Source organism: Zootermopsis nevadensis, unplaced genomic scaffold (genome assembly GCF_977971745.1).
Source record: "Zootermopsis nevadensis isolate Lab colony 2312 unplaced genomic scaffold, Znev_1.0 Znev_ptg000005l, whole genome shotgun sequence".
Lineage (NCBI taxonomy): Eukaryota > Metazoa > Arthropoda > Insecta > Blattodea > Termopsidae > Zootermopsis > Zootermopsis nevadensis.
Window position 1 is genome coordinate 1,834,713 of NW_028259137.1, and position 25,328 is coordinate 1,860,040.

A 25,328-nucleotide genomic window follows, 5' to 3' on the forward strand; every position below is an offset into this window, starting at 1 on the left:
ATGTTAACCAACGTTTCAGAGGTCATACTGCCTCCGTCATCAGGGCATCGCAATAACCCAGAATACGGATATCTTCATACTCACCGCTGTGAGAACCTCAAGTCTTACAGAATAAAATAAAACTTGTTATTACGGCTAGGAAAATTGTGAAAAATCTTTTCCTGTCACAAATAAAGGTTTATTTATAAGAAACTTGAGATTTGAGGGTCTGACATTGGTTAATATATCGATATTATTCTCTTTGTAACGGCAAGTTAACGTGTAGGTTGACATCAGTGTTCGCAAATTCATACGTTGTTTGAAGCCATACGACCAAAGTCGCTCCAGTCTTATAAAAATTTTCTCGTTACTTAAGGCACACAGGCTAAATTGGATCTCACGACTTATGGACTTTGCTGTTTGTTATTAACAAAATATGAATGGAGTGATAATAGAATATTTTTATGAAAAATCAATGTATTGATTGGAGAGAAACTTTACGTTTGTAGCGAGGAACGTAAAAACCGTGTACTGCCCTGGAAGTTGTTGTGATACAGGCATACCTCGTTTTATTTCGCTTCGCAGATATTGCGTTTTTTTTTTTTTTTTTTTTTTTTTACAAATTGAAGGGTTGTGGCAACCCTGCGTCGAGCAAGTCTATCGGCGTCATTTTTCCAACAGCACGTGCTCACTTCGTGTCTCTCCGTCACATTTTGGTAATTCTCGCAATAATTTCATTATTATATCTGTTAATAGACTACAGTATATCGTAAACATAACTTTTATATGCACTGGGAAACCAAAAAATTCGTGTGACTCGCTTTATTGCGGTGGTCTGGAAACGAACCCGCAATATCTCCGAGGTATGCCTGTGTTTTGATTGTAGAACGTACAAATGTGATGTCATTAATAGAACGGTGAAAATGGTCCTGTTCTGTATTCGGCTCGTTCCGGGTTAAAATCTGGGCTTGGTGTACAGTTATACTGTCTGACGTTCGTGGTTTTATTCAGTTTCTCCAGGCAGTTAACCGTAAATCAAGCCAATACCGCTTTCTTTAATTTACCTTTTAATTAATTGGTCAATTTTTCTTTGAGCAGTATTAGCGTCTTTAATGTACCTCAAATTAATAACAATTCTATGACAATTCTGGTATAGTATTTTATAGAAAACAAAATGTGCTAACTCTAGAATTATTTTTTATTCCTTAACTTTAATCATCCTGTTATTGTACATTATAAATTGTGTAGTTGATAAATCGTCCCTAAATTACGCGGAGAAAGTGATGACAATATTAGCGGACTTTACGTAACTCTGATACAGCTTTAAAACAAGCGAAGAACGTAATCTGTTATAATTGATAGTTTGTGTATTTGAACAGTTTTTGGACAGTTACCTTCAGTCGATAGGTAAGAAAAATGTTACGATAAACACGAATCTTCTCGTGTTGTAATAAAATTTTATAGTTTATTCATAGATACTTTCGCTTTATATCTTACGGATCCAATTTGCGTGAAGACACTTCAGTGACAGCTCGGAGGAACATGTTCTCTCGGAGGACTTCTGTTCACTGATTCATTTTTGCATATCTTTCACATCCAATCCGAAGGCCTCAGAAATAAACTGGAACAAACTGAGTAAACGGTGTAGTACAAGAATAGAGACGTATTTTGGGAAATCCGGGGTCCATGTTTTAGGTCTGGGGAAGACCATTTGTCTCAGATAACCAGAACACTTGCGGTGAATACTAACCCACTTACTTTCACATACTTTCTATTTCATCGTCAGAGATCATTTTACCTATGGTTATAATATAACTTAGCTGACTATAAACCGATATGTAGACTGCAAATGTATGTGATCAGTGGATTCAGGACTAGTTATTGATTCATACGTAATTTGACATTGTGCAGAATACAGTATATAAAAATTTTGTGGTCGTGATTTGTCACGGACAGAGGCAGAACACGACGGAAACAACTGATTCACTGGGCCATCAGCTGGGAAACTCGAAAGAGGAGACAAAACGAAACGTTAAACAATCTTGAGGCAACGGGAGTGTGGAGATGAATAATCGAACAAAGAAAGACATAAATCAGAAAGAGTGAAATAATGGGAAAAAGAAATATTGAGGAAAGAGGATAAAATAAGGCACAAATAGGTTAAAAATGAAAGAGAACGTAAGAGAGAAGTGTAAGGGACATTGAAAAGAGATCGAAAGGCAGAGAGAGTGGAGGATAGAATAATAAAGAAGTTAAATAAACTCCTTACGTGTGATAATGGAGTTGTAATCGAACGTTTATGAGAGTCTTTTCCTCCATAATTAATGTTGATGTGATTGAGTATTAAAATGCCTATACAAGCGACGACCACTCAGCAAGTCAGTCAGTCAATATGTCTTGGCGTAGATCCGTTTTTGGGACTCATGACAAGATTATACCGGGTCTACAATTTATGAGACTCGGGGCGTGCTTACATTGCGTGGTCGGCCGGCGCTCTGTTGGCGTGCGCACGCAATGCAAGCACGCCCCGAGTCTCATAAATTGTAGACCCGGTATGTAGGATTTTCGATTTTCACAGCGGTGATTATGAAGATTTCTGTCTTCTGGGTTGTTTCGCCGTGTAGTCTGGTCGATGTTAACCAACGTTTCAGAGGTCATACTGCCTCCGTCATCAGGGCGATGAGTATGAAGATTTCTGTCTTCTGGGTTGTTGCGCTGTGTAGTCTGGTCGATGTTAATCAACGTTTCAGAGGTCATACTGCCTCCGTCATCAGGGCGATCTACCAGACTACACGGCGCAACAACCCAGAAGACAGAAATCTTCATCCCTCTGATGATGGAGGCAGTATGACCTCTGAAACGTTGGTTAACATCGACCAGACTACACGGCGAAACAACCCAGAAGACAGAAATCTTCATACTCATCGCCCTTATGACGGAGGCAGTATGACCTCTGAAACGTTGGTTAACATCGACCAGGCTACACAGCGCAACAACCCTGAAGACAGAAATCTTCATACTCATCGCCCTTATGACGGAGGCAGTATGACCTCTGAAACGTTGGTTAACATCGACCAGACTACACAGCGCAACAACCCTGAAGACAGAAGTCTTCATACTCATCGCCCTGATGATGGAGGCAGTATGACCTCTGAAACGTTGGTTAACATCGACCAGACTACACAGCGCAATAACCCAGAAGACAGAAATCTTCATGTATGGTGCTGATTTCAAAACGACGGCCCGGTGGCTGTAGCGGAACATTTGTGAACAAAGACGTCACATCCATACTGACGAGAATTTCAGAGGTGTTGTAGAATTTCTACAGAGAGTCTTCTGAATTACTTGTATGGTGTAAGAGAGACCAACTGTTTTGTGTCTTAGATTGCTTTAGTATGCGGCGTGTAATTGGCTTTGCTGTCTCTATAGTAAGCTTCTAGATTACAATTTCCACTCCACTTGTGACCTCTCTCATTTCGGACATGACGATGTTTGCATGATCATACATGAGCCCTTTGCTTAGAATGGATAAGCCACTGAATATGTCTCATTGTTGATGTTGACGACTGCTTTGTCCGTGTCCAACTCGTCCGGAGAAGTTGTTTGTCTCGTATGCATGAGATTAAACTCGTCTAGTTGCTTATTTAGTCGTTTGGCGCTAGTGTCGCATGTAGTGACGTGCGTATTCGTGATGTCTCGGGAATTCTCGTAGAACACTTCGTGCCTGTTGGGTTTTTTCCTTTATCAGTGTGGTGTTTGTCTTTCTGCAAGGAAGTTAGCAGCCTAGATTTTTTCTTGCTTAGGGATTCCGGTATCAAACATCACGGTGAACATCCTCTTCGTAAACATGGACACATTCTGAGGCACCCAGGATTGGTTAATTTGGTAATGGAAGGAACAGTTGAAAGGAAGAATTGTTGGGAGAGACAAAGAGTGGAATATGTGACACAGATTTTTGAGGATGTGGAAATGAAGAGATTGGCGCGAGATATGCGAAAAGACTATCTCTGCGTCCATTAACAGGGTAGATTTTATAAATTTTCGTGTACAAGCGGAGTCCCTCTCAAAGAGGAAATTCCTTTAGGTTGTTTCTTCGGGCGAATTTTATCCTGAACACAATCGGATAAAGAATGCAGCGTGTTACCTCGTAGTAGACGTTTTGTGACCAGATGGCGCTCGTTTGTTCCCTATTTGACGGCTTTCTAGCCATTTACCAACCATCAAGAAACCAACCAAGACATCGTCTCTTGCTATGTTACACCATTCTTGCGTAAGAGACGCATTGCTGTAAATGGTAAACAGAAACTTATAACTAAACCAGGAATTTGCTTACGTTATCGGCTGTTTTGTCTCGGTCGAAGCCTTGACTGTTCATACAAGGGTCTGTTGATAATGAAATTAGATTATTCCGCCAGACAACTTGCAATTTTTGAAAAGGATTTGATTGTATGGTTGTTGACAACGACAATATCGAAGGTATCTGGGGATCTTTTGGGATTGGTAAGTAACCGTCAGCATCAGAGCTTTCTTCCCGTTTAACCTCCTAGGCAGCGCTGCTGTACTCGGCGAAGAGGTAACGATTTTTAGAATATTTCTTGGACTAGCTTCCGTTGTTTGGAACCATTGAAGATAAATTATAATGTAGTCATCCAATTTTGTGTTAGTTTAATTATTTTACGTATATAAAAGAATAAATATTCCTGTAGTTTATGTAAAGAGCTGTCAGTCACTCAACCTAAATAGAATTTAATAATATAGTCATTAACGTATTCCAAAACGAAAGAAAAGTTGTTGTATAATTAGGTATACTATCCCGATAGTTTCATAGGTGGACTAATTTTGGTACCTGCAGTAAAGAAAGTAGATAATTTGTAAGAGTTTTTGTACTTTTAATTAAAACAGAAGAGCACACATTTCTTTAATGATGCGAACTTGTTGGTATTTCGGGGAGCTGAACTTTCGGAAACCAATAGTTGGAACAAATGATTACATAACAACACGTGACATGAGTGGGTCAACTAGTTTAGAACTTCAGAGTGTGAAAAGCAAGGAGTCTTAAAGTTCTAAGGAGAGAAAATTAGTTTTCAACCAGAATACAGACTTTGAGATAATGCACTCTGTTTCAAATCCTGATAAGAATAAGACTTTTTCGTGTATTAAATGAAGTTATCTTGTTCTTATTGGTGACGGATTTAAATAGTACGTTCTTTGTCTCTTTATACGCGTAAGTTACGTAAAAAAATTATCTTCAAACTTACCTTCGCTATTACATACGTAATCACCATCAAATTGATGTACTGTGCTGTAAATAAAAATATTGCATCTCTGTTACAATGTTTGAAAACAATATAAATCACGGAATAAACTGATACATTGTTATATTTTTGTGAAAGTTTTATCTAATTCTGCTATTTTAATGTGATATTACTACGTTGTGAAGCCTCTAAATCAATGTAGCTGCCAGTATTCCACAATTATTTCATTTCCATTCGGGTAAATCTTACAGAGCGTGAGGCTCAGTAAACATCTCTTTCTATTACCGAGGTTCAGAGCTTGGAATTTTATTTCATTTACATTGTGCGAGTTCTTGGCTTAGACGTTAAGCACAGTGACTTTTAACCCTTTATATTAATCCTTATCGTAAATGAAACTCAACTTCATCTGCCCAGACATTACACGTGAAGTTAACGTCTAAGGTTTTTTCATACATCAAATAAATTAAGACTCGGCGATCACAATTTTGAGAGAGATTGCTTATACATGGACAGGGTTAACATATGTATATATACAGTAAAACCTCTCTAACTTGGACACTTGCGGTTCCACGATAATGTGTCCAACTTACGGAGGTGTCCAACTTACGGAGGTGTCCAACTTACGGAGGTGTCCAGGATAGAGGGAAAGGGGAAATCATCCTTTCAAATTGTGGTGTAATGACAATGTGGTAATTGTAGAGTATTATGGAGCCCTTCCCCCCCCCCAAAAAAAGGGTATTACTGATAACAAAAATCAAAAGGGTAAATTAAATTTTTACAAATTTTGTTTTCACTAAATTAAACTTGCGTGGATAAGTTCAAATGGAAGGGCACCGATACTTTACGTTTACCGAAAATGTAATCTATTTTACATAATCTAACTACTGTAGGCTTGCTCGAATTAAGAATTAATGACAATAATAATAATCTTTTGAAACCCACTCTCGTGGTTGCACATTACACCCCAGCCTCAATGAAATTTTAAATGTTCTTTTTAATTGTACTTAAGGCATTAGCTCAACATATGTTGTCACTTATTTCTTGTAAAAATTTCGTTACAAAACACAGCTTTTTTGCTTTTATCTTGAAATTTGTCCATTCCCTTTCTAATTTTCGCAGCAATCGGAATAAAGTTTAAACCATTCCTGGTTAACTATGAGGGAAAGCATACCTTTCCAATTTCTATTAACACTGTTTAACTCAGTTGCAAGCTGACAAAGTTAAAACTCCAGTGAGGGGTTCAAGAAAAGAATAACTATACACTTTCACTGGATTCCAATGATGTGTTCAATGTCTCACACCCTCAACCATAAGCTAATCCTCAGGTAGAAGGCATTCATCAGTCAGAAATTCAAAACAACAAAATACTAACTGTAAACGTTTCCTTGAAAAGCATTGAAGGTAAGTGGTGGAACCTGTCCAACTTACAACAAAAGGGGTGACCAAGGTCCAGGATAAAGGGGTGTCCAAGATATAGGGTATTGTGGATATGTAAAATTATAGGATATTCGCCGGTTCCAATTAAAAGTGTCCAATATAGAGGGGTGTCCAGGATAGAGGGGTGTCCAACTAGAGGGGTTTTACTGTGTATATATATATATATATATGTAGGATGAATTTTAATAAAAACTTTGGATTTTTTAAAGCTAAATTTATGGTAGAAATCGTACTTGGTACGCCATCTGAAGTTAAGTTAACAAACTAACACCAATGTTTTCATAGTCCTTTAAGGAAATAATTTATTTTTAAGCAAGTTTAATCATAGCTAATGATTACGTAGAATTTCTTTTAGAATCAGATGTGTTACATAAATTAATTTGTCTGTATCAAATTAATTTATCAGACTCGTGGGACACATCTTAAACGGATTCTAAATAACTTACATAGATTTGAGTTCTAAGACTGAGCTCTTTTTTTTAAAAATGGACGATATATCAACGCGATTCGGGTAATTGAGATTTATATAACCGTTGGAAAAAGAGAAGTGAGCAAACCCGCATCTAGCGGATTTTACATCAGCTTACTGGCTCCGTGTTACAGAGACGTATACGTAATTTAATGCGATTCTCAAGAGAGGACGAGAAAAAGGCTTTATGCATATCAGCCGGGAAATTTATTTACATATTTTCTGAGTCAAGACGCTGAAAATAACTGAAATTCTGGCATACCGTTGTGGAATTTCCTTCATGGAAATATAACACCGAATTGACGTTTGATATTTCAGTTTTCGTCTCGGGAATTAATGCTGTCTTTAAAGCCTTAAGACAGTCGGGTTAAATCTGAGAAGCAATACATTGTAATTTCATCTTTAAAATATGTCTGGAAAGCAATTATACTTATAAAGTCTTCCTTTGAATTTAAATATATTATACGTAATTTAATAATTTTCGTTTTGTAATTCATGAAGTACAAGGATATTATTACTAATAATTAAAATTTAAAACTAAGTTTTATATTACTATGCCTATCCCATTTATTCGAGATTTACGCTTATTATAAACTTACGCAAACGACGAAGTTTAAAAAAAAATATTAATTTTCGCTCTGTGATAGAAGCAGTGGAGTTGAGGATTAAGTAAATAATCAATGGATAAAATAATTTTTTTTAATAATTTGCTACCACTTTTAAAATCCAATTTTCTGAAGTACTGTATAAAATTAACAAACTAAATAAGTTAGAAAGTATACGCATAGCGAAACAGTTGTGGCTAGTCTCAAGGAATATGATGTTTGACCTGTGTGTCATAGAATTTTTAAGTCGGAGTATAAAATTTCATATAAAATGCCCATTGTTATTTCATTTTAACCAAAAATTGATTTCGTAGGCAAAATTTAATAAAACTTAAGTTCCAGACGTCGTGAATATTCCCTCAGCTGCTGTCAATATGTAAAATATGCAATTAAAAGCAAACTAATGAATGAGATAATGAGGGGGAACGGATAAATAACTGAAGAAACTTGGTATATCTGAAGAATTGAAGTGATTGAAAGATTTATCATTAATTCAGTTTATTTACAACTGCATGTACATTTTATTTTTATTTAGTGTTCTGTCTGACGACAGGTCCATATGAACAGGATCCTTCCATCCTTTTCTCGGACTGGGACCTGTTCATATACGTTCTTGGCAGATGATCCAGAAGTGGTTTGCCATTGCCTTCTTCTGTGTGTGAATGGAGTAATTGTTGGGATGCCACGGAGAAACCGAGGAAGCCCCCGGAGGAAAACTCCGTGTTGCCTAGACCACGGCCTTGCCCAACACATATAAGGTCATAAAGATTCGAAAGAGATATAATGGGATAAATTATAAAGTACATGGAAAAAATTTAAAGTAACAACGCGGAAGTACATCGAGAAAACAGAACAAATTTACCGAGCAAAATTTGCGAGATTTTAGGACTTCACGACAGTAAAAATATAAATTGTGGCCTTCTAAGTAAACCTAGTAATTGTGTCAGACTTCAATCACATTATGAACCGTAAGCCTATAAACATTACTGTGTAAAGAAAATTACTCTTAACTACTAACCCGCCACATTAGTAATACGTTTACTGGGAAAATCTGAGATTCGAGGTTCTCACTGGGTGAAGATGTCAACTGTTTCTTCTCGAAGGTAATTTCTTGGATACTGTAAAGTGATACTAGCCATCAACTTTCGTACATTGTTTTAAAAATAAACATATTAATTCTATGGTGATTATTTTATTTAATGAATATATATCTGGTCACTGGGCAATTAATTGAACTATAAAATCTTCGAATACTTAGTGACTAGTGAAATTTGAGTTTAGTCACGGCGTTTACAATGTTAATAATTATGATATTTTGGGTTCTGGCTTTGTGTGAATTGATCAGAAGATGTCAATATTTCGGCGAATCGTACTGTTTCCATATCCAAGCCTGTCTCAATCTCTACTCTTTCTATCCTCATCAGCTCATTTCGTCAGATTTCCCCTCCTGTAACACTATCTAGTCCATGTGACTCCAATGATTGCCACTTCAGTCCTAAAGATTGAGACAGCAAGCCTCTACGAAACGTCCAGTCCACACGGCGCTGGAAAACAAATTGGTTACTTGTTACTGCAGAAAATTATACAAAATATCGACTGAGGTGTTACTTCATGCTAATTGGAGAAATATATACATTTACCATTCTCTGTTGTAAATAGACATGATGGTTGGTAATTGAACGTATTCGCCATTCATATTATCTGTACTCAGTAAACATGAATAATCCTAATTAGAGTTTATTCAACCCATAATGCGTGACGCAAAAACAAGTTTTATATAAATATTAATACGTGTATTCTTTCGTGTACTTGGATACATTTAATCTAATTCGATGATAATATACCATATATCCATTCAGCCGATCTGAAACGTAGGTGATCACGTAACTGAAATTGCTAACACTACAAGATGTATCATTACTTCACAAGAAATGTTTTAAAGTTCACAGTAACTGGCGCTGAGGAATGAAAAATTGACTGTTTTGCTATCTTCCTTGTATGTACGAGGTGCGATCGGAAAGTTTCTAGACTGCGCGTATAAAAACCCGTACACTTATCTCAGGTATTAAATTCATCCATCACCCTCGAAGTAGTTCCCCTGGGAGTGAACACAACGATCCCAGCGCCGCTGCCAAGCCTGGAAGCATCCCTGGAAATCTTTCTTTGTCAGCCTGTCAAGCACCATCTGCGATTCTGCCTGAATCTCTTCTATCGTCTCAAATCTCCTTTCCTTTAGCTGAATTTTCATCTTTGGGAAGAGGAAACCTTAGAAAGGAAGTTGGGGTCGGTTCTTGCAAGATCTTTGAGCTCCTGACAAACGAGAAGTCGATTCTGCTTCTGGTCCTCAGACAGGATGCGTCGCATGTGGAGTTCTTCCATTAGAATCAGCTGACAGGTCCCTTAGCCTATCCCAACAATGTCGCACAAGTCGTTGATGGTACGACGTCGATCTTCGTGAATGGCCTGCCGAATCTTCGTAACATTTTCGGGCGTTGTGCTCGAAGATGGTCGTCCAGAACGCTCGTCATCATCGACAGAGGTTCGGCCATTTTTAAAACGTAAATGCCACACAAAAGTTTGTGCACGACCCATTGCGGACTCCCCAAATGCTTGCTTTAGCATTTCATAGGTTTCCGTAGCCGTTTTGGCGAGTCTTTGGCAAAATTTGATGCACACGCCATTCCGAAATCGCAGGAGGGTCGGTGTAATGCACTACCAAAACGCCCGTAACTAAGAAACAAATTCTAATTCGATGATGCCGGCTGGCACACTGATTCACTATGAATGTAGGCCGCACCCCCTAGCGGCAGAAGCTCGTACTACATCCGGTTCGCCCTCTATTGACACAGTCTTGAAACTTTCCGATCGCACCTCGTATCCGAAACTCTGCTACATTTACTTTTGTCTCGTTTAGTCTTTGTCTTCAACTCAGAAGTAATTTTACGCGTCTGCGTACTTCGGGGTAATTTCATCCCTCATAGTCTGGGAATCCGCCCATGTGATGAACTCCAGCTTATAAAATAAATATACAGTAATGTTCCAATTCTTCAGCGCCTTGGACAGTTACTTATGTTTCACGTGTCTTTTTGGCTATTCTCGCCTATGTGCTCTTCAATTGACACCCACATGGTGTACACCGAATAAACTGACGGTATCTGAAACATATGTGGCGTGACCAGGCAGTTATTCGGGTTCTAAACGAGGCGATGCTTATAAACGTTTTCCCGTAAGTGAACCGAAATTCGCTAGTCCCTCGGAGATGCTTTAGGACATCAAAGGAATCAAGTTTGGAAAATATTGGTCCCGAAATGTGTTCCAAACACTGTACTTAGGGATTTATCTAAGCGTCCCATAACCTTTCTGAGACCAATTTAGTCCTCAGCAGGCACTACTTACCACCAGAGCGGTAAATGCTCGCGTTGTATCTATACTTAAGATGGGTATGGACCCATCAGATGTCTTGATACTAATCGAGAGTTCTTCGAAATGGTCCTAGTCACTACGCTTCTCTGGGGATTAAATAAGACCGGGGTGCTGGGTGACGAAAGCTGCTAACCTTCTGGTTGTGGCAAAGGTCCTCCGAAACCGTGTGGGTCAAAGACCTACGTAACAAGCTAATACCAAGTGTTATAGTTTTAAGGCACTGTTTACCATTTCCATCAATGCATTTCGTAAGCAGGAGTTGTATAATCTGGCAAACCATCATGCCCTATGCTTGTTCGTGTCTCCGCCCATAGATTGGTTCTCGGTTGGTTTGTGTGCCTACCTCGTAACCAACTTTGAAAATGACGACTTACGAGGTGCGATCGGAAAGTTTCTAGACTGCGCCTATAAAAACCCGTACACTTATCTCAGGTATTAAATTCATCCATCACCCTCGAAGTAGTTCCCCTGGGAGTGAACACAACGATCCCAGCGCCGCTGCCAAGCCTGGAAGCATCCCTGGAAATCTTTCTTTGTCAGCCTGTCAAGCACCATCTGTGATTCTGCCTGAATCTCTTCTATCGTCTCAAATCTCCTTCCCTTTAGCTGAATTTTCATCTTTGGGAAGAGGAAGAAGTCACACGGCGAATAAGGAGGGTGCGGGATGACGGCCATGGTGTTTGAGGCCAAAAACTGCCCATCTTTGAGGGCGGTGTGCGCTGGCGCGTTGTCATGATGCGTCGCATGTGGAGTTCTTCCTTTAGAATCAGCTGACAGGTCCCATAGCCTATCCCAACAATGTCGCACAAGTCGTTGATGGTACGACGTCGATCTTCGTAACATTTTCGGGCGTTGTGCTCGAAGATGGTCGTCCAGAACGCTCGTCATCATCGACAGAGGTTCGGCCATTTTTAAAACGTGAATGCCACACAAAAGATTGTGCACGACCCATTGCGGACTCCCCAAATGCTTGCTTTAGCATTTCATAGGTTTCCGTAGCCGTTTTGGCGAGTCTTTGGCAAAATTTGATGCACACGCCATTCCGAAATCGCAGGAGGGTCGGTGTAATGCACTACCAAAACGCCCGTAACTAAGAAACAAATGCTAATTCGATGATGCCGGCTGGCACACTGATTCACTATGAATGTAGGCCGCACCCCCTAGCGGTAGAAGCTCGTACTACATCCGGTTCGCCCTCTATTGACACAGTCTTGAAACTTTCCGATCGTACCTCATACAGTTTTTTGCCCAAAACTTTGGCTAACACCAGTATTTGAAATTAATAAAACCAGCGGCGAAATCCAACAGACAAGAAGATTTTAATATTGAAACAACTTTCAGCGAAGTTGGTTCCGGCAGAATTGAATGTCACTGCATCAATTACAATAAATTTCCCTACGAAATTAACATGTAATCTACCTCCAAATGACGTAATAAATAGGCTAGTTTCTTGTCTTCATCACATCCTTAAGTGTAGGATTATATTTTATTAACTCTAACGTCCACGAAGGACCTTGGCCTCCACACATACAGCGGGTATTTTAATCTATTTAGACATTTGGTAAGAGTCCTCGGACAAGTGTTAAGCCCGTCCCAAGACCTCTGCACAACACAGACAGACGCTAAGAGACGTCCATGCGCGGTCACTGTGGTCGGCGTTAAGTCCAACTCCAGAATGTGTACTTGGTAGCTACGCCATGACATGGCCTTTCCGCTAAGCGAGGTCACTCCATTGGTTAACTCATTTTCTAGTCGATCAGTTGCGGTGATAAATGCAGGTACATCATAGAGTTAAGTTTACTTACGAATGCTGAAAACCGTCTCCAATGTTATGTTTGCATCGCCCACAAATTGCAAACAGAATCGGATAATATTCGTACCAACTTGTCTCCTGCTGTTATAGCTAAAGGACATTTAAACATTATCTTTTTTTTTTTAAATTAAATACATACCTCGGAGATATTGCGGGTTCGGTTCCAGACTACCGCAATAAAGCGAGTCACGATTTTGTTTGGTTTCCCGGTGCATATAAAAGTTATGTTTATACTATACTGTAGTATATTAACAGATATAATAATGAAAAGTTTTAAAATATTACGAGAATTACCAAAATGTGACGGAGAGACACGAAGTGAGCTCATGCTGTTGGAAAAATGGCGCCGATAGACTTGCTCGACGCAGGGTTGCCACAAACCTTCAATTTGTATATATATATATATATATATATATATATATATATAAAAAAAAAAGCAATATATGCTAAGCGCAATAAATCGAGGTATGGCTGTATTTTTCCGTGTGTTGGATGATTTGATGGAAGTACCAAAGTTACTGAAGATACGAGTCACAGAAATTACGTTAGGCATATGAATCATGTGACAGCATTTAGAGCAGATCTTATGTTTCGTAAAGTCACAGCTTCAGTAATTTTCGTGGTCCCTATTGATACCTCCTTTCCTGTTTTCTAAGGCATTGAGGAGACAGGCAACTTTTTCAATGAACCTGGAGGCAAAGAATTTATCTATCTGAGCGTAATTTTACCTTCTCAAGGACTTTGATCAATGGTCTTTGTCTACAGATACGCTGATTATTCTGTCATTAATTGGCAATATTAAGAACGGTATTTGGGGAATCGAACCCAGGATAAATTTCTTCTGATGCAACCGAAGACGTTTCAAGACCGTGCCCAGTGTATCCTAAAAATATCCTCACTTTAACACAGTCCTTGTTCAAAGCCGATAGGCGTTTATTCCATCAAAAAATGTTCAGAATTTTATGGAATCTGGAGGTTCGTAACATTGTTCACAAAATCGTGCCTGCCGACACTATCCTAAACCAGATGAGTTTAGTCCAAAACCGGGAATCTCGTTAAAGTACAACTTGTTTGCTTGTCTTTAAGTTTAATGGACCACATTTTGACAAGCGATTGCAGGAAGTGAAGATTAATTAAGTTTTCCTTTGCTGTCAATTAATAATACTTTGATTTACGCTTCTAATTGAGATGGAATTTGTAATCTTGGCACACTGACTCCGTCTCCTACATAGGCGAAAAATACCGCGGTTCGGGGTAACTGCATTGATTTCTCTACGAAGAAATAAAATATAAATGAAATTTGTTTTCAAACCATTTATTAATAGCGTTTTTATTAACTAACGATAGGCCTGTTCTGGTTAGAACATACACAGTCTAACAAATTTACAAACTTCTATGTAACTTTAAAATTCGGCACTCGACTTTTATCAATAAAACATAAATATGGCTTAGTCATAATAATAACATTAATAATAGTACCAATAATAATAATAATAATTCATATAATTATTTTATCTGCGCTCCTAAGCTCTTAATATATATGCGAAATTCAAAGCTCTTATTAAATATACACATTTTAATCTATATTTGTTAATAAATAATATAGATTTTAACATTTATCTTACACAGAATTTAGTACAATATAATTTCCTAACCCTGCAAGAGAGACAAATACAAAATGACAAATTACTAACGAAACTTAATTATTGTGTATTAATATAGTTTAGAGACAGATAATATAAAATATATCAATGACCCTACACATCACACAAGATAACTTAAGACGCTATTAGAAACCGTAGTGTATGTGTTGAAGATGTCAATTAAGATTTCTTGTCACAATTTGTTAAACTGGCTGTTGTCAGCGAGAGAACTGGTATTTTAAGTAGATGACTCCTATCGATGACTTCTGCACACTGCCTGGATTTTTTAATGCATCATTCTTACAAATGGAAAGTTTCGGGGATAGAAATATTAGCCCCATGTAATGGATCGAATAGCGGAGTTAATTTCCGAAACATTTTATATAGACCCATAATATAAACCTGGGCGATGGAAATGTCCAAATGGTGCCAGTTTAAGCTTTGAAATAGTTTTTAATTGATTACCACACGAAGTGACAAACTGTTTATTCGTCCCACACTTTAATGTTTTATCAAATACAGACGCTAATTACCAAATTATAGGCCTGAGCGTTTAAATTATACGTCAAATTTTGTGATCAAAACTTCTGTGGTTAATCAACCATTAATACGTCAGTGAGTTAATTAGTGTGATTGTCGTGATTTATTAATGATTCTGTGTACTATTATTATTTAGTGTTCTGTCTGACGACAGGTCCATATGAACAGGATCCTTCCATTCTTTTCTCGGACTGGGACCTGTTCATATACGTTCTTGGCACATGATCCAGAAGTGGTTTGCCATTGCCTTCTTCTGTGTGTGAATGGAGTAATTGTTGGGATGCCACGGAGGAAAACTCCGTGTTGCCTAGACCACGGCCTTGCCCAACACAAGTTATAAATTCGGGCACCGCCGGGAATCGAACCCGAGACCCCAGGATTACAAGGCAAGCGTTCTAACCGCTAGACCACCTCATCTTATTATTATTTAGTGTTCTGTCTGACGACAGGTCCATATGAACAGGATCCTTCCATCCTTTTCTCCGACTGGGACCTGTTCATATACGTTCTTGGCAGATGATCCAGAAGTGGTTTGCCATTGCCTTCTTCTGTGTGTGAATGGAGTAATTGTTGGGATGCCACGGAGGAAAACTCCGTGTTGCCTAGACCACGGCCTTGCCCAACACAAGTTATAACCGGGAATCGAACCCGAGACCCCCAGGATTACAAGGCCAGCGTTCTAACCGCTAGACCACCTCATCTTATTATTATTTAGTGTTCTGTCTGACGACAGGTCCATATGAACAGGATCCTTCCATCCTTTTCTCCGACTGGGACCTGTTCATATACGTTCTTGGCAGATGATCCAGAAGTGGTTTGCCATTGCCTTCTTCTGTGTGTGAACGGAGTAATTGTTGGGATGCCACGGAGGAAAACCACCCATGAAGTTGAAAATCCAACAGGCAGAAAACCACACGGAAGATGCAACCATAACCAGTAGAATGCACCAAATAGTGCTTGTGGTTCAGAGTGTGTTACCTTAGACCAACAATTTCCATAGTCACTTATCAACGTAATCTTTCTCAGGTGTTATTTCGTCACTGATCTGTGTTGTCGGGAGTCAGAAGTTGTACTTGGGACCTGCCTAAATTTGCCATTACAGCCTTGTCCTATTTGATGATGAATTTAAAATATATATCTAGGCATAAGTCCACTGATGAACGTCTATAGTTTGACACTGACCAGTCACAAAAATTATGTGCTTAGAACTCTGTGGAAGTACAGTGTGTTTACTGTTAAAGTTGAACGCAGTTGTCACTCCACGGCTCTCGGCTAGAACTGTATGACTCTCACGGTTTCCCGATACAAGTAAAGTTTCGCTTCATAGTAGTTCTTGCCGCGAGGCGCGAACTGATACTTGTGTTTATTATTATCAGTAAACGCACTGTATACGCAATTTAGAATTTAAAATGTTTAAATAATTAATTTTAAACATAATACGAGCAGTGTTCATTTTACCTACTGTCTTGGTGATACATCAATCTTTCATACAAACTATATAAAGTATTTTAAGTTTTATCAGGTAATAAATTGAGTTTTCTTTAATTTATTTCATTCTAAAGTGTGTTGTAAATAATAAGTAATCCATTCCAGTTTTAGTGTGAAAAGTGCAAGGAACTGTAATGCTACAAATGTAATAGGGGATTTTTGAGATTTGTTTTAGCAAAAACAATGTTTTCGTTGACGATACATTCTCTGTCATTGGAAGGTGTTGAGATTATTTTTGTCCTTTCCTGTTAAACTTTTTTTTTTAATTTGCCTGATGTCAAAGGTTTCTTGGTGTTGGTAAATCTTTGATAACGAAAATGAATTATTTGAAAGACGAAAGTAATATTAATTGCTTCAAATAATTCTCATTAAAAGCTTAACATAAAACCAAGGTACGTAAATAATTCAAATTACGTATCTACATTCTTTTTTGTTTTTGTAATGTGTTAAATTCTTCTGGGCGTAAACGTTAATTACTTCTTTATGTCTTTTAACAAGCATTTTCTTTCTTTTTATAAGAAATCAGCTTTTGGTTCCATCCCTTCTTTTGTCGGGAATAATCCTTTGCCCTGCTTTATCCATTCTATGAATATTAATACCAGGCATTGATGAAGTCATTAGAATAATTAGATAAGGTCCTTTTATATTTTTTATCATAGCCCATCAAAATGAATAATGTTAACGGGACATGATAATAAATTAAAATTTCTTTTGAAGTGATTAAAGAAAACTGATAGTATTTCACTGAAGTATAATTTAAAATAAGATTTTTGCAGTATATGCCAAATATATAATTTCTGGACACCATTCTATTACAACCAACTGCAACTAATCTTAGTTCAAACCCGCTAATATTTTCGAAGAAACTGCGAATTAATTATTTTAAAAAATGTGGAAGTACATTGCATTTTATTGTATAAATGTTTAATATTCAGCCCGGAATTTTTAACTTTGCGTCAGTAAATATACAATAAACCATGGAGGGATTTTTTTAATTTTTATGAATTGTCTTTTATATTTCAATGTTCAAGATTCAGAAATCCTGAAATTAGTATAATAAAGCCATTCACAACATTTTTCTAACGTTTGCTAAACACGACTTGGTAGACGCATAGAATAAGTAATTACACTTCTCCTCAATTGGAATGCTGTTGTCTGTACAAATTTTTTATTACGCTCTTATTGGTGATAATGTTTCGACTCGTGGATGGTGTTTTGTTTGGGAGAGTCCTTGTACATGACACGTACTAGCTAGACCTACGAGCTAGACCAAATTTCCCAGGATTATAACACATTGCTACTCCTGAAATATATTGTGGAGTCATATTGCCACAAGGTTAATGCTGTATCATTTTACATTGCTACACATGAAGTACAGTACTTCACATCACGTTCTGAATCAGGGTATTTTCATCCACAACTCAAACTCAGATGTTTTTTTTTTTCCAAGCTTGTTCTTATTCGCATTATTTTGAAATATTTTTCACGCAACTTCAAAATTTGTGACACAGCCGCTAAGGTAAGGGATTCAGAAACTGTGATATAAATTGTAGCAAACGGAAAGTAATATAATTCCGTATGGCTGTCTTTGCTAAGTATTAGGAAAAGCTACATAATAATATCTGGCATAATAATTGTCATTTTCCACTTTAGTGTTCTCTAAAACCTACACAGACTGTACCAGAAATAATGTGCTCATTTCTATTGTATAATAATTCTAAATAAAATTTCTCATTGGCATGGCATTTCAACGTAATATAATGTTGATGTCAATAAGATTGTTTTTGGTACACTAACTCTATGGAAGTAACACTAATACGAAAGCATACTATCGAAAATTATTCCGACTTAAGTACATGAATCGACTATCGTCATAACATATTTACCTGAGATTCTTCTTAATATTTTCCCTTCATAACCTCAGTTTTCCAAGCGGTGGTATTTCGAATGGTTTCGTACCAAAATTTCTTTACGTATTCCACATCACTCCTAACCTAAATAAATTTCCGGGTAAACGTAATAGCCTCTCGCATCTTAAAAAGTGCAAAAAATACAAAGTTCTTTATTTCTTTACGTATTGGTGTGGAAGGCTGAACGTGAGAGTAAAGCAGATTTTCAAAATCTGTTTTAAAAATACCTCGCACAGGGGGACAATTTTATAATTTTGGTTGTATAATTACTTATTTGTTGTACAAGGAATTTGTTACTTACACAGACATTTCGAATAAGATTGAAATAATGAAGTTCATTTTAAATTTAATATATTCCGGTTAATACTGTAATTTATGACAAACATTAAAGAGTGCACTGGTACTTGTACATTTTGCGTGGTGCAGATGACCTGGACTTTGAGTTTGCATGTGATCGTACATCGAACAACACAATACATGACATTCAACATAATCTTTGATAACACAGAAAATAGGCGTTTTACCACTATTCAACTCAATTACTTTTTTTGCAATTATTAATGCACACATTTTCTGTATCAAAGTGGCTAATTATAAAATTACATGAATAGCCAATTGAATTTTCTCCTTAACCTAACAAGACGTGACATATAATGCTTATATTGAAAGAATATATATCTCTATTGAGCCAATATCGTTCAATTTTAACACATAATTTCTTCCATAGACGAATTTTATTTCACTAACAGGATTGTGGTAAATTTCTGTACAATTTATATTAAATTAAATACAGTTATTTCAGCGGGGCCTATTTAATGAGCGGTGTGATAAACATTTACAATGTGTACACTAAAGGTTATATGAATATTATCCTGTTCTTCATAGATTAAGATACATTTTATATATGATAAATGACCACATTTTTCATTTTAATCCCCGCAAAAATCTCAAATATTAACGGTCAAATTCTGCGGTTTTGAAACATAAATTATGAATGACTGAATGTTAAATATATTTTTCAAAAAATAGTCTGTAAGGAACTGCAGTCATTTTAAGTGTTGAAATAATATTTTGAACTTGATTTTAATCACGGAACAAAACTTGAGGACATTTTAAATCTATTTACGTCTGACACTTTCTTTTTATATAGAAACAGATTTTGATCTCTTACAATTACGTGTTTTCTCACTGCAAGATGAACGGGTCATTTACAACATAAATATCAAACACTGTTTTAACTTAACATGCATTATATCAAACATTCAATAAAAATTGCAACACTTCATATTAACATTTGTTTTAAACAAATATAATACTGATTTGGTAATATTTAAAACGTTACCCTCCAACCAACATAACTTACTATGTTACAGTTCTTCAGACTAGATTTAAAAATTACACTTTAAATTAATTTATTCTAGATCTATGCACAGCATTGGTTCCACACTTCATGTACTGTTACTACGATCAAACATGACTTATGACGTCACACAATTGATCCAGACCCTGGAAGAGGTTTCCAGCTTTCCTTACATCCTTAAAACGGATACAGTTCTGTCTGTAAGACCAAATATAAGCAGGATTTTCTTACTATGACAATATATCATAGCTATTTATAAAGGAATGTTACCACGGATTAAATTTATTATAACAGTGGCAAATATTGAACATCATTCTAAGTTAAATATGTTATTATTTATAAATAGGTTGTATTGTTTTACGTTAATCTCGCGTAAAATGGGTTGAGCTGTGTTTAATGAATAGTTTTCTGAATCCTAATGTGTCCACGAATATTTTGCATCTGTCCGTTTTCATGCTGTTAATTTTACAGTGATTATTTAACCTTCCTGCAGTGCATACCCACACAGAAATACATTCACACGCACAGAAAGACATTGGCCGGCCCACAAAATATTACAGAGGTTACAGAAAACACATTCTCCAAGTTCATTAACTTCTCTTGTAGGTTGAGGACTTCTTTGGTTCATCCCACCATGAATTCTCAGCGTCCATTCAGTTGACTGCTGCGCTATCTGCAGGCCACCACCAACACCATGCATAGAATCATGAACAACCCAGGCATTGAGACTTCCAGTCTTATGCTGCCATCTATAAAGAAATTAAACCGTTAGTATCTGAAAACAAAAGAAAAATGTATACAGGCATACCTCTTTTTTTATATACAAATTGAAGGCTTGTGGCAACCCTGCGTCGAGCAAGTCTACCGGCGCCATTTTTCCAACAGCATGTGCTCACTTCGTGTCTCTGTGTCACATTTTGGTAATTCTCGCAATATTTTAATTATTATAAGAACCATCTTCAGGTGTATAAAATTATATTTAAGTTTATATAATTTTATACACCTGAAGATGGTTCTTTTAGAACTGAAACATGTCGTGTAAAAAGTGATGATCTAATGTAAATCGAATATTTCGATAAAGAACATCATTTAATATATTTTAAATATTTAAATGTTAATTATAGTAATATTTTAATATTTAATAGGAATTTTATTGTGATTAGACTGACAAGATTTAAACAAATATATATTTATCACAATATGACGCAACTTTATCATCTCATAGTTCTCATACTTCTTAATATATAATTTTTATTATCAAATTTTTGGAAATCTGTTAATTAAGAATGTGGGTTTTAACTTTTAATTGTGAATTTTCAAACCAAACACAATAGGTCAGTAGTAAAACATTAACCTTAAAATTTCATTTAAAAATACAGACGAAGAAAAATTGATAGTAAGAAAATACAATTTTAATATTATCGCTTTCCAACATTAATGCAGAAATGTTTGTTCTTGAAGGTGCCACCTTATTCAGTAATTTCTGGAAGCGACTAGCAGCTGGTATGAGAAATATACCATTTGAAGTTAATTAACGTTGTGACGTTCCGCTTACATTTATACAAAACTTTCTGATCATTCATTTTATGCGCCTTCGTATCCCTTTTAAACCCCTCCGTTCTTCATGTTCGTGAAATTTAATTCGGCGAAGTTCTGCAAAAAATATCGAACCATTTCAATTTTTAATCTGATCGAAGAATATTTAACAACCGCTACATAAGAACATTTCTTTATGCAATATTATAAAGCAACTGATCCTTGTAATGGCAAACATCTTGTTTTTCTTGAAGTAGAAACTGAACCTTCTGGTTGTCATGACGCCAGACATACCAACTGCTGCTCTTTGAAATTGTGACGTGCTACGACGTCTTTGAGATACGAACTAAATGTTAGGTTGAAACGTCATTAAATCATCTATTCTGATTATGGCCCTTGTTCGTTCGCCCGGTCATTTTTAAAAAAAAACACGTCAAAATTTATAATTCAGGAATTTAAAATCTGGAGAAGAATTGTTACGATGTGCATGCATTCCCTAACTTGTTAGTACCAATAACTTATTGCAGTTTTTTCATCAAAACTTTAAAAAAAAATCTTTAGCGCTGTCACAGAAATTTCGGAACATTAGAGGTTTTTTTTTGTAAAAAAAAAATCTCTGAAGTAAATTAAAACCTAACAACACACAGAAACACTTCATGTGCAGGTTTTACTGGCGGATGAATACATTCACTAACAAGAGAGATGACGCTCAACTGCAAAGACGTGACTGTGAATATTTCTGGCACTAATTTTCAGACTCACGGACAGCATCCTCCATCACACATATTCACTACCTTCACATAATGATTAAAGTTCATACTCTATTCGTTTTGTCTACCTAGAAAATTACATTTCTCTCACACAAGATCATTACACATAACTCTCGGGGTTTAAACCTTTTGAAGGAACCTTTTTCCCCAACCGAACAGTATCATTTCTCTTTACTTAACTTTCAGACCATAAACTATAATAATCCACTTCGCACCTTTTACATAATTGCAACAGGCTTATTTATTGCAATAGTCTCTGAGGGCTTATAAGGTCGGATTACGCTACAGCGACCGGCGTCCTCTTCGCTGGTTGCCACAAGGGAGACCCAGCCCACAGAGTTACTATTGACCAAGACCGTAATTTATAACAATAATTTATAAGATTAAAATATTTGCATTTCGCATTCAGCAGCGCCGAATGTACAGATGATGGCAGTTAGAAATTCCGTTTTTATACAGAAATCCCAGAATCGAACCTCATACCGCCTAACGATTATCCGAATTTAGGTTTGCTTGCATTTTCCTTAGAACCCAAATGCAAATGGTAACATATCAACTACAAATAAACCAGGTTTTGAAATATACAGTTCATCATTCAGTGACTTTCACTCCAAGCCAAATAATCTTTGTGGACTGTTAATAAGAATTTTCTTTGTAGAAACAGTGAATAACGCCGAGAATTTAAGGCTTTCATGAATTAAATTTGTGATAATTTTTCCGCGAGCAAAATGGTTTACTACAAATTTATAAGAACATGAAAGGCTTCTAGTTTATGACGACCACTTTTGGTCTTTATGATTAAGATCCGAAATCTTCTAAGAAGAAATAGTCTATCAGCTTAGACGAAGTAACCCTAAGTAACCATTTTGATATCGATATACCACCTGTTAATATTTAACGGTTTCCGTACAGCAGAATATTTCTTTAGGAGCTAATAGTCTCTTATTTATTTATTTTTTATTTAGTGTTCTGTCTGACGACAGGTCCATATGAACAGGATCCTTCCATCCTTTTCTCGGACTGGGACCTGTTCATATACGTTCTTGGCAGATGATCCAGAAGTGGTTTGCCATTGCCTTCTTCTGTGAGTGAATGGAGTAATTGTTGGGATGCCACGGAGAAACCGGGGACGTCCCCGGAGGAAAACTCCGTGTTGCCTAGACCACGGCCTTGCCCAACACAAGTTATAAATTCGGGCACCGCCGGGAATCGAACCCGAGACCCCAGGATTACAAGGCCAGCGTTCTAACCGCTAGACCACCTCATCTTATTATTATTTAGTGTTCTGTCTGACGACAGGTCCATATGAACAGGATCCTTCCATCCTTTTCTCGGACTGGGACCTGTTCATATACGTTCTTGGCAGATGATCCAGAAGTGGTTTGCCATTGCCTTCTTCTGTGTGTGAATGGAGTAATTGTTGGGATGCCACGGAGGAAAACTCCGTGTTGCCTAGACCACGGCCTTGCCCAACACAAGTTATAAATTCGGGCACCGCCGGAAATCGAACCCGATACCCCAGGATTACTAGGCCAGCGTTCTAACCGCTAGACCACCGTGGCTATCCAATAGTCTCTTAGATAGTCAATAAATTTCCCGCCTTTTATGTTACCCGAGAGTCATTATCGTGTTCACAGTTGTCACCATTGTGTCTACAATTAATTAAGACCACATCCTTGTACACTATTTTAATATTGCACTCGTCTGCGTATAGGTATTTAAATATTTCTCTTATGTTCAAGATTTCCAACCAAAATATCATATAAGTTGTCGTCTTTCCGATGCGTGCTGTGAAATATTATTTTATAGAATCGATTAAGAAACACTATCATTGCGGTTTGTTTAAAATGTTAGCTAAATTAGGTGCCAGACATCCACAATTGCATTTAAGGAATACCAGAAACTGTAACAGCTGATAGACGATTCAAAGGTGTTTACTGCCTCCATGATCAGGGTAATTATCGATTCTAAAACGACGTAAATTTCTACGAGATTACACGACGTTACAACACAAAATACGGTTATTATAATCTATTTATGATACTTAATGTTCGCTGCACAGAAATCTTTACTATTCCGTTGTAAAAGAAATGTCTTTATAATAATAACAATTTGTTAATAATTCTGGAAAGCAAGCATCATGTACCGAGGACAGTATGTGATATTTTACGAGGTTCGATCGGAAAGTTTTAAGACTGCGCCTATAAAAACCCGTACACTTATCTCAGGTATTAAATTCATCCATCACCCTCGAAGTAGTTCCCCTGGGAGTGAACACAACGATCCCAGCGCCGCTGCCAAGCCTGGAAGCATCCCTGGAAATCTTTCTTTGTCAGCCTGTCAAGCACCATCTGCGATTCTGCCTGAATCTCTTCTATCGTCTCAAATCTCCTTCCCTTTAGCTGAATTTCATCTTTGGGAAGAGGAAGAAGTCACACGGAGCTTAGAAAGGAAGTTGGGGTCGGTTCTTGCAAGATCTTTGAGCTCCTGACAAACGAGAAGTCGATTCTGCTTCTGGTCCTCAGACAGGATGCGTCGCATGTGGAGTTCTTCCTTTAGAATCAGCTGACAGGTCCCATAGCCTATCCCAACAATGTCGCACAAGTCGTTGATGGTACGACGTCGATCTTCGTGAATGGCCTGCCGAATCTTCGTAACATTTTCGGGCGTTGTGCTCGAAGATGGTCGTCCAGAACGCTCGTCATCATCGACAGAGGTTCGGCCATTTTTAAAACGTGAATGCCGCACAAAAGTTTGTGCACGACCCATTGCGGACTCCCCAAATGCTTGTTTTAGCATTTCATAGGTTTCCGTAGCCGTTTTGGCGAGTCTTTGGCAAAATTTGATGCACACGCCATTCCGAAATCGCAGGAGGGTTCGGTGTAATGCACTACCAAAACGCCCGTAACTAAGAAACAAATGCTAATTCGATGATGCCGGCTGGCACACTGATTCACTATGAATGTAGGTCGCACCCCCTAGCGGTAGAAGCTCGTACTACATCCGGTTCGCCCTCTATTGACACAGTCTTGAAACTTTCCGATCGCACCTCGTATCTTCAAATCACGTAAAGTACCGTCAATTATTTCAACTGAAACAA

At 37.3% G+C, this 25,328-nt stretch overlaps 1 protein-coding gene and 1 long non-coding RNA gene across 5 annotated transcripts in view; one reads left to right on the forward strand and one right to left on the reverse strand.

Moving 5' to 3' along the window:
* LOC147874790 (uncharacterized) overlaps nt 1-25,328 on the forward strand; it is a 246,716-nt gene that overhangs the window by 35,842 nt on the left and 185,546 nt on the right. The window contains exon 2 of one of the 3 annotated variants that reach the window (XR_015533748.1): nt 20,529-20,613. The exons of the other annotated variants lie outside the window; for them this stretch is intronic. This is a non-coding gene — a long non-coding RNA (uncharacterized LOC147874790). Of the gene's footprint in view, nt 1-20,528; nt 20,614-25,328 lie in introns of those variants that run through there. 3 annotated transcript variants of the gene reach the window in all.
* Nucleotides 14,282-25,328, reverse strand: part of LOC110838846 (cell adhesion molecule 2-like) — a 316,884-nt gene continuing 305,837 nt past the window's right edge. For both annotated transcript variants that reach the window (XM_087343363.1, XM_087343362.1), the window contains exon 6: nt 14,282-20,671. In XM_087343363.1, coding sequence (XP_087199489.1) covers nt 20,592-20,671 — 80 coding nt within the window. In that variant the 3' untranslated portion in view covers nt 14,282-20,591. The remainder of the gene's footprint in view (nt 20,672-25,328) is intronic.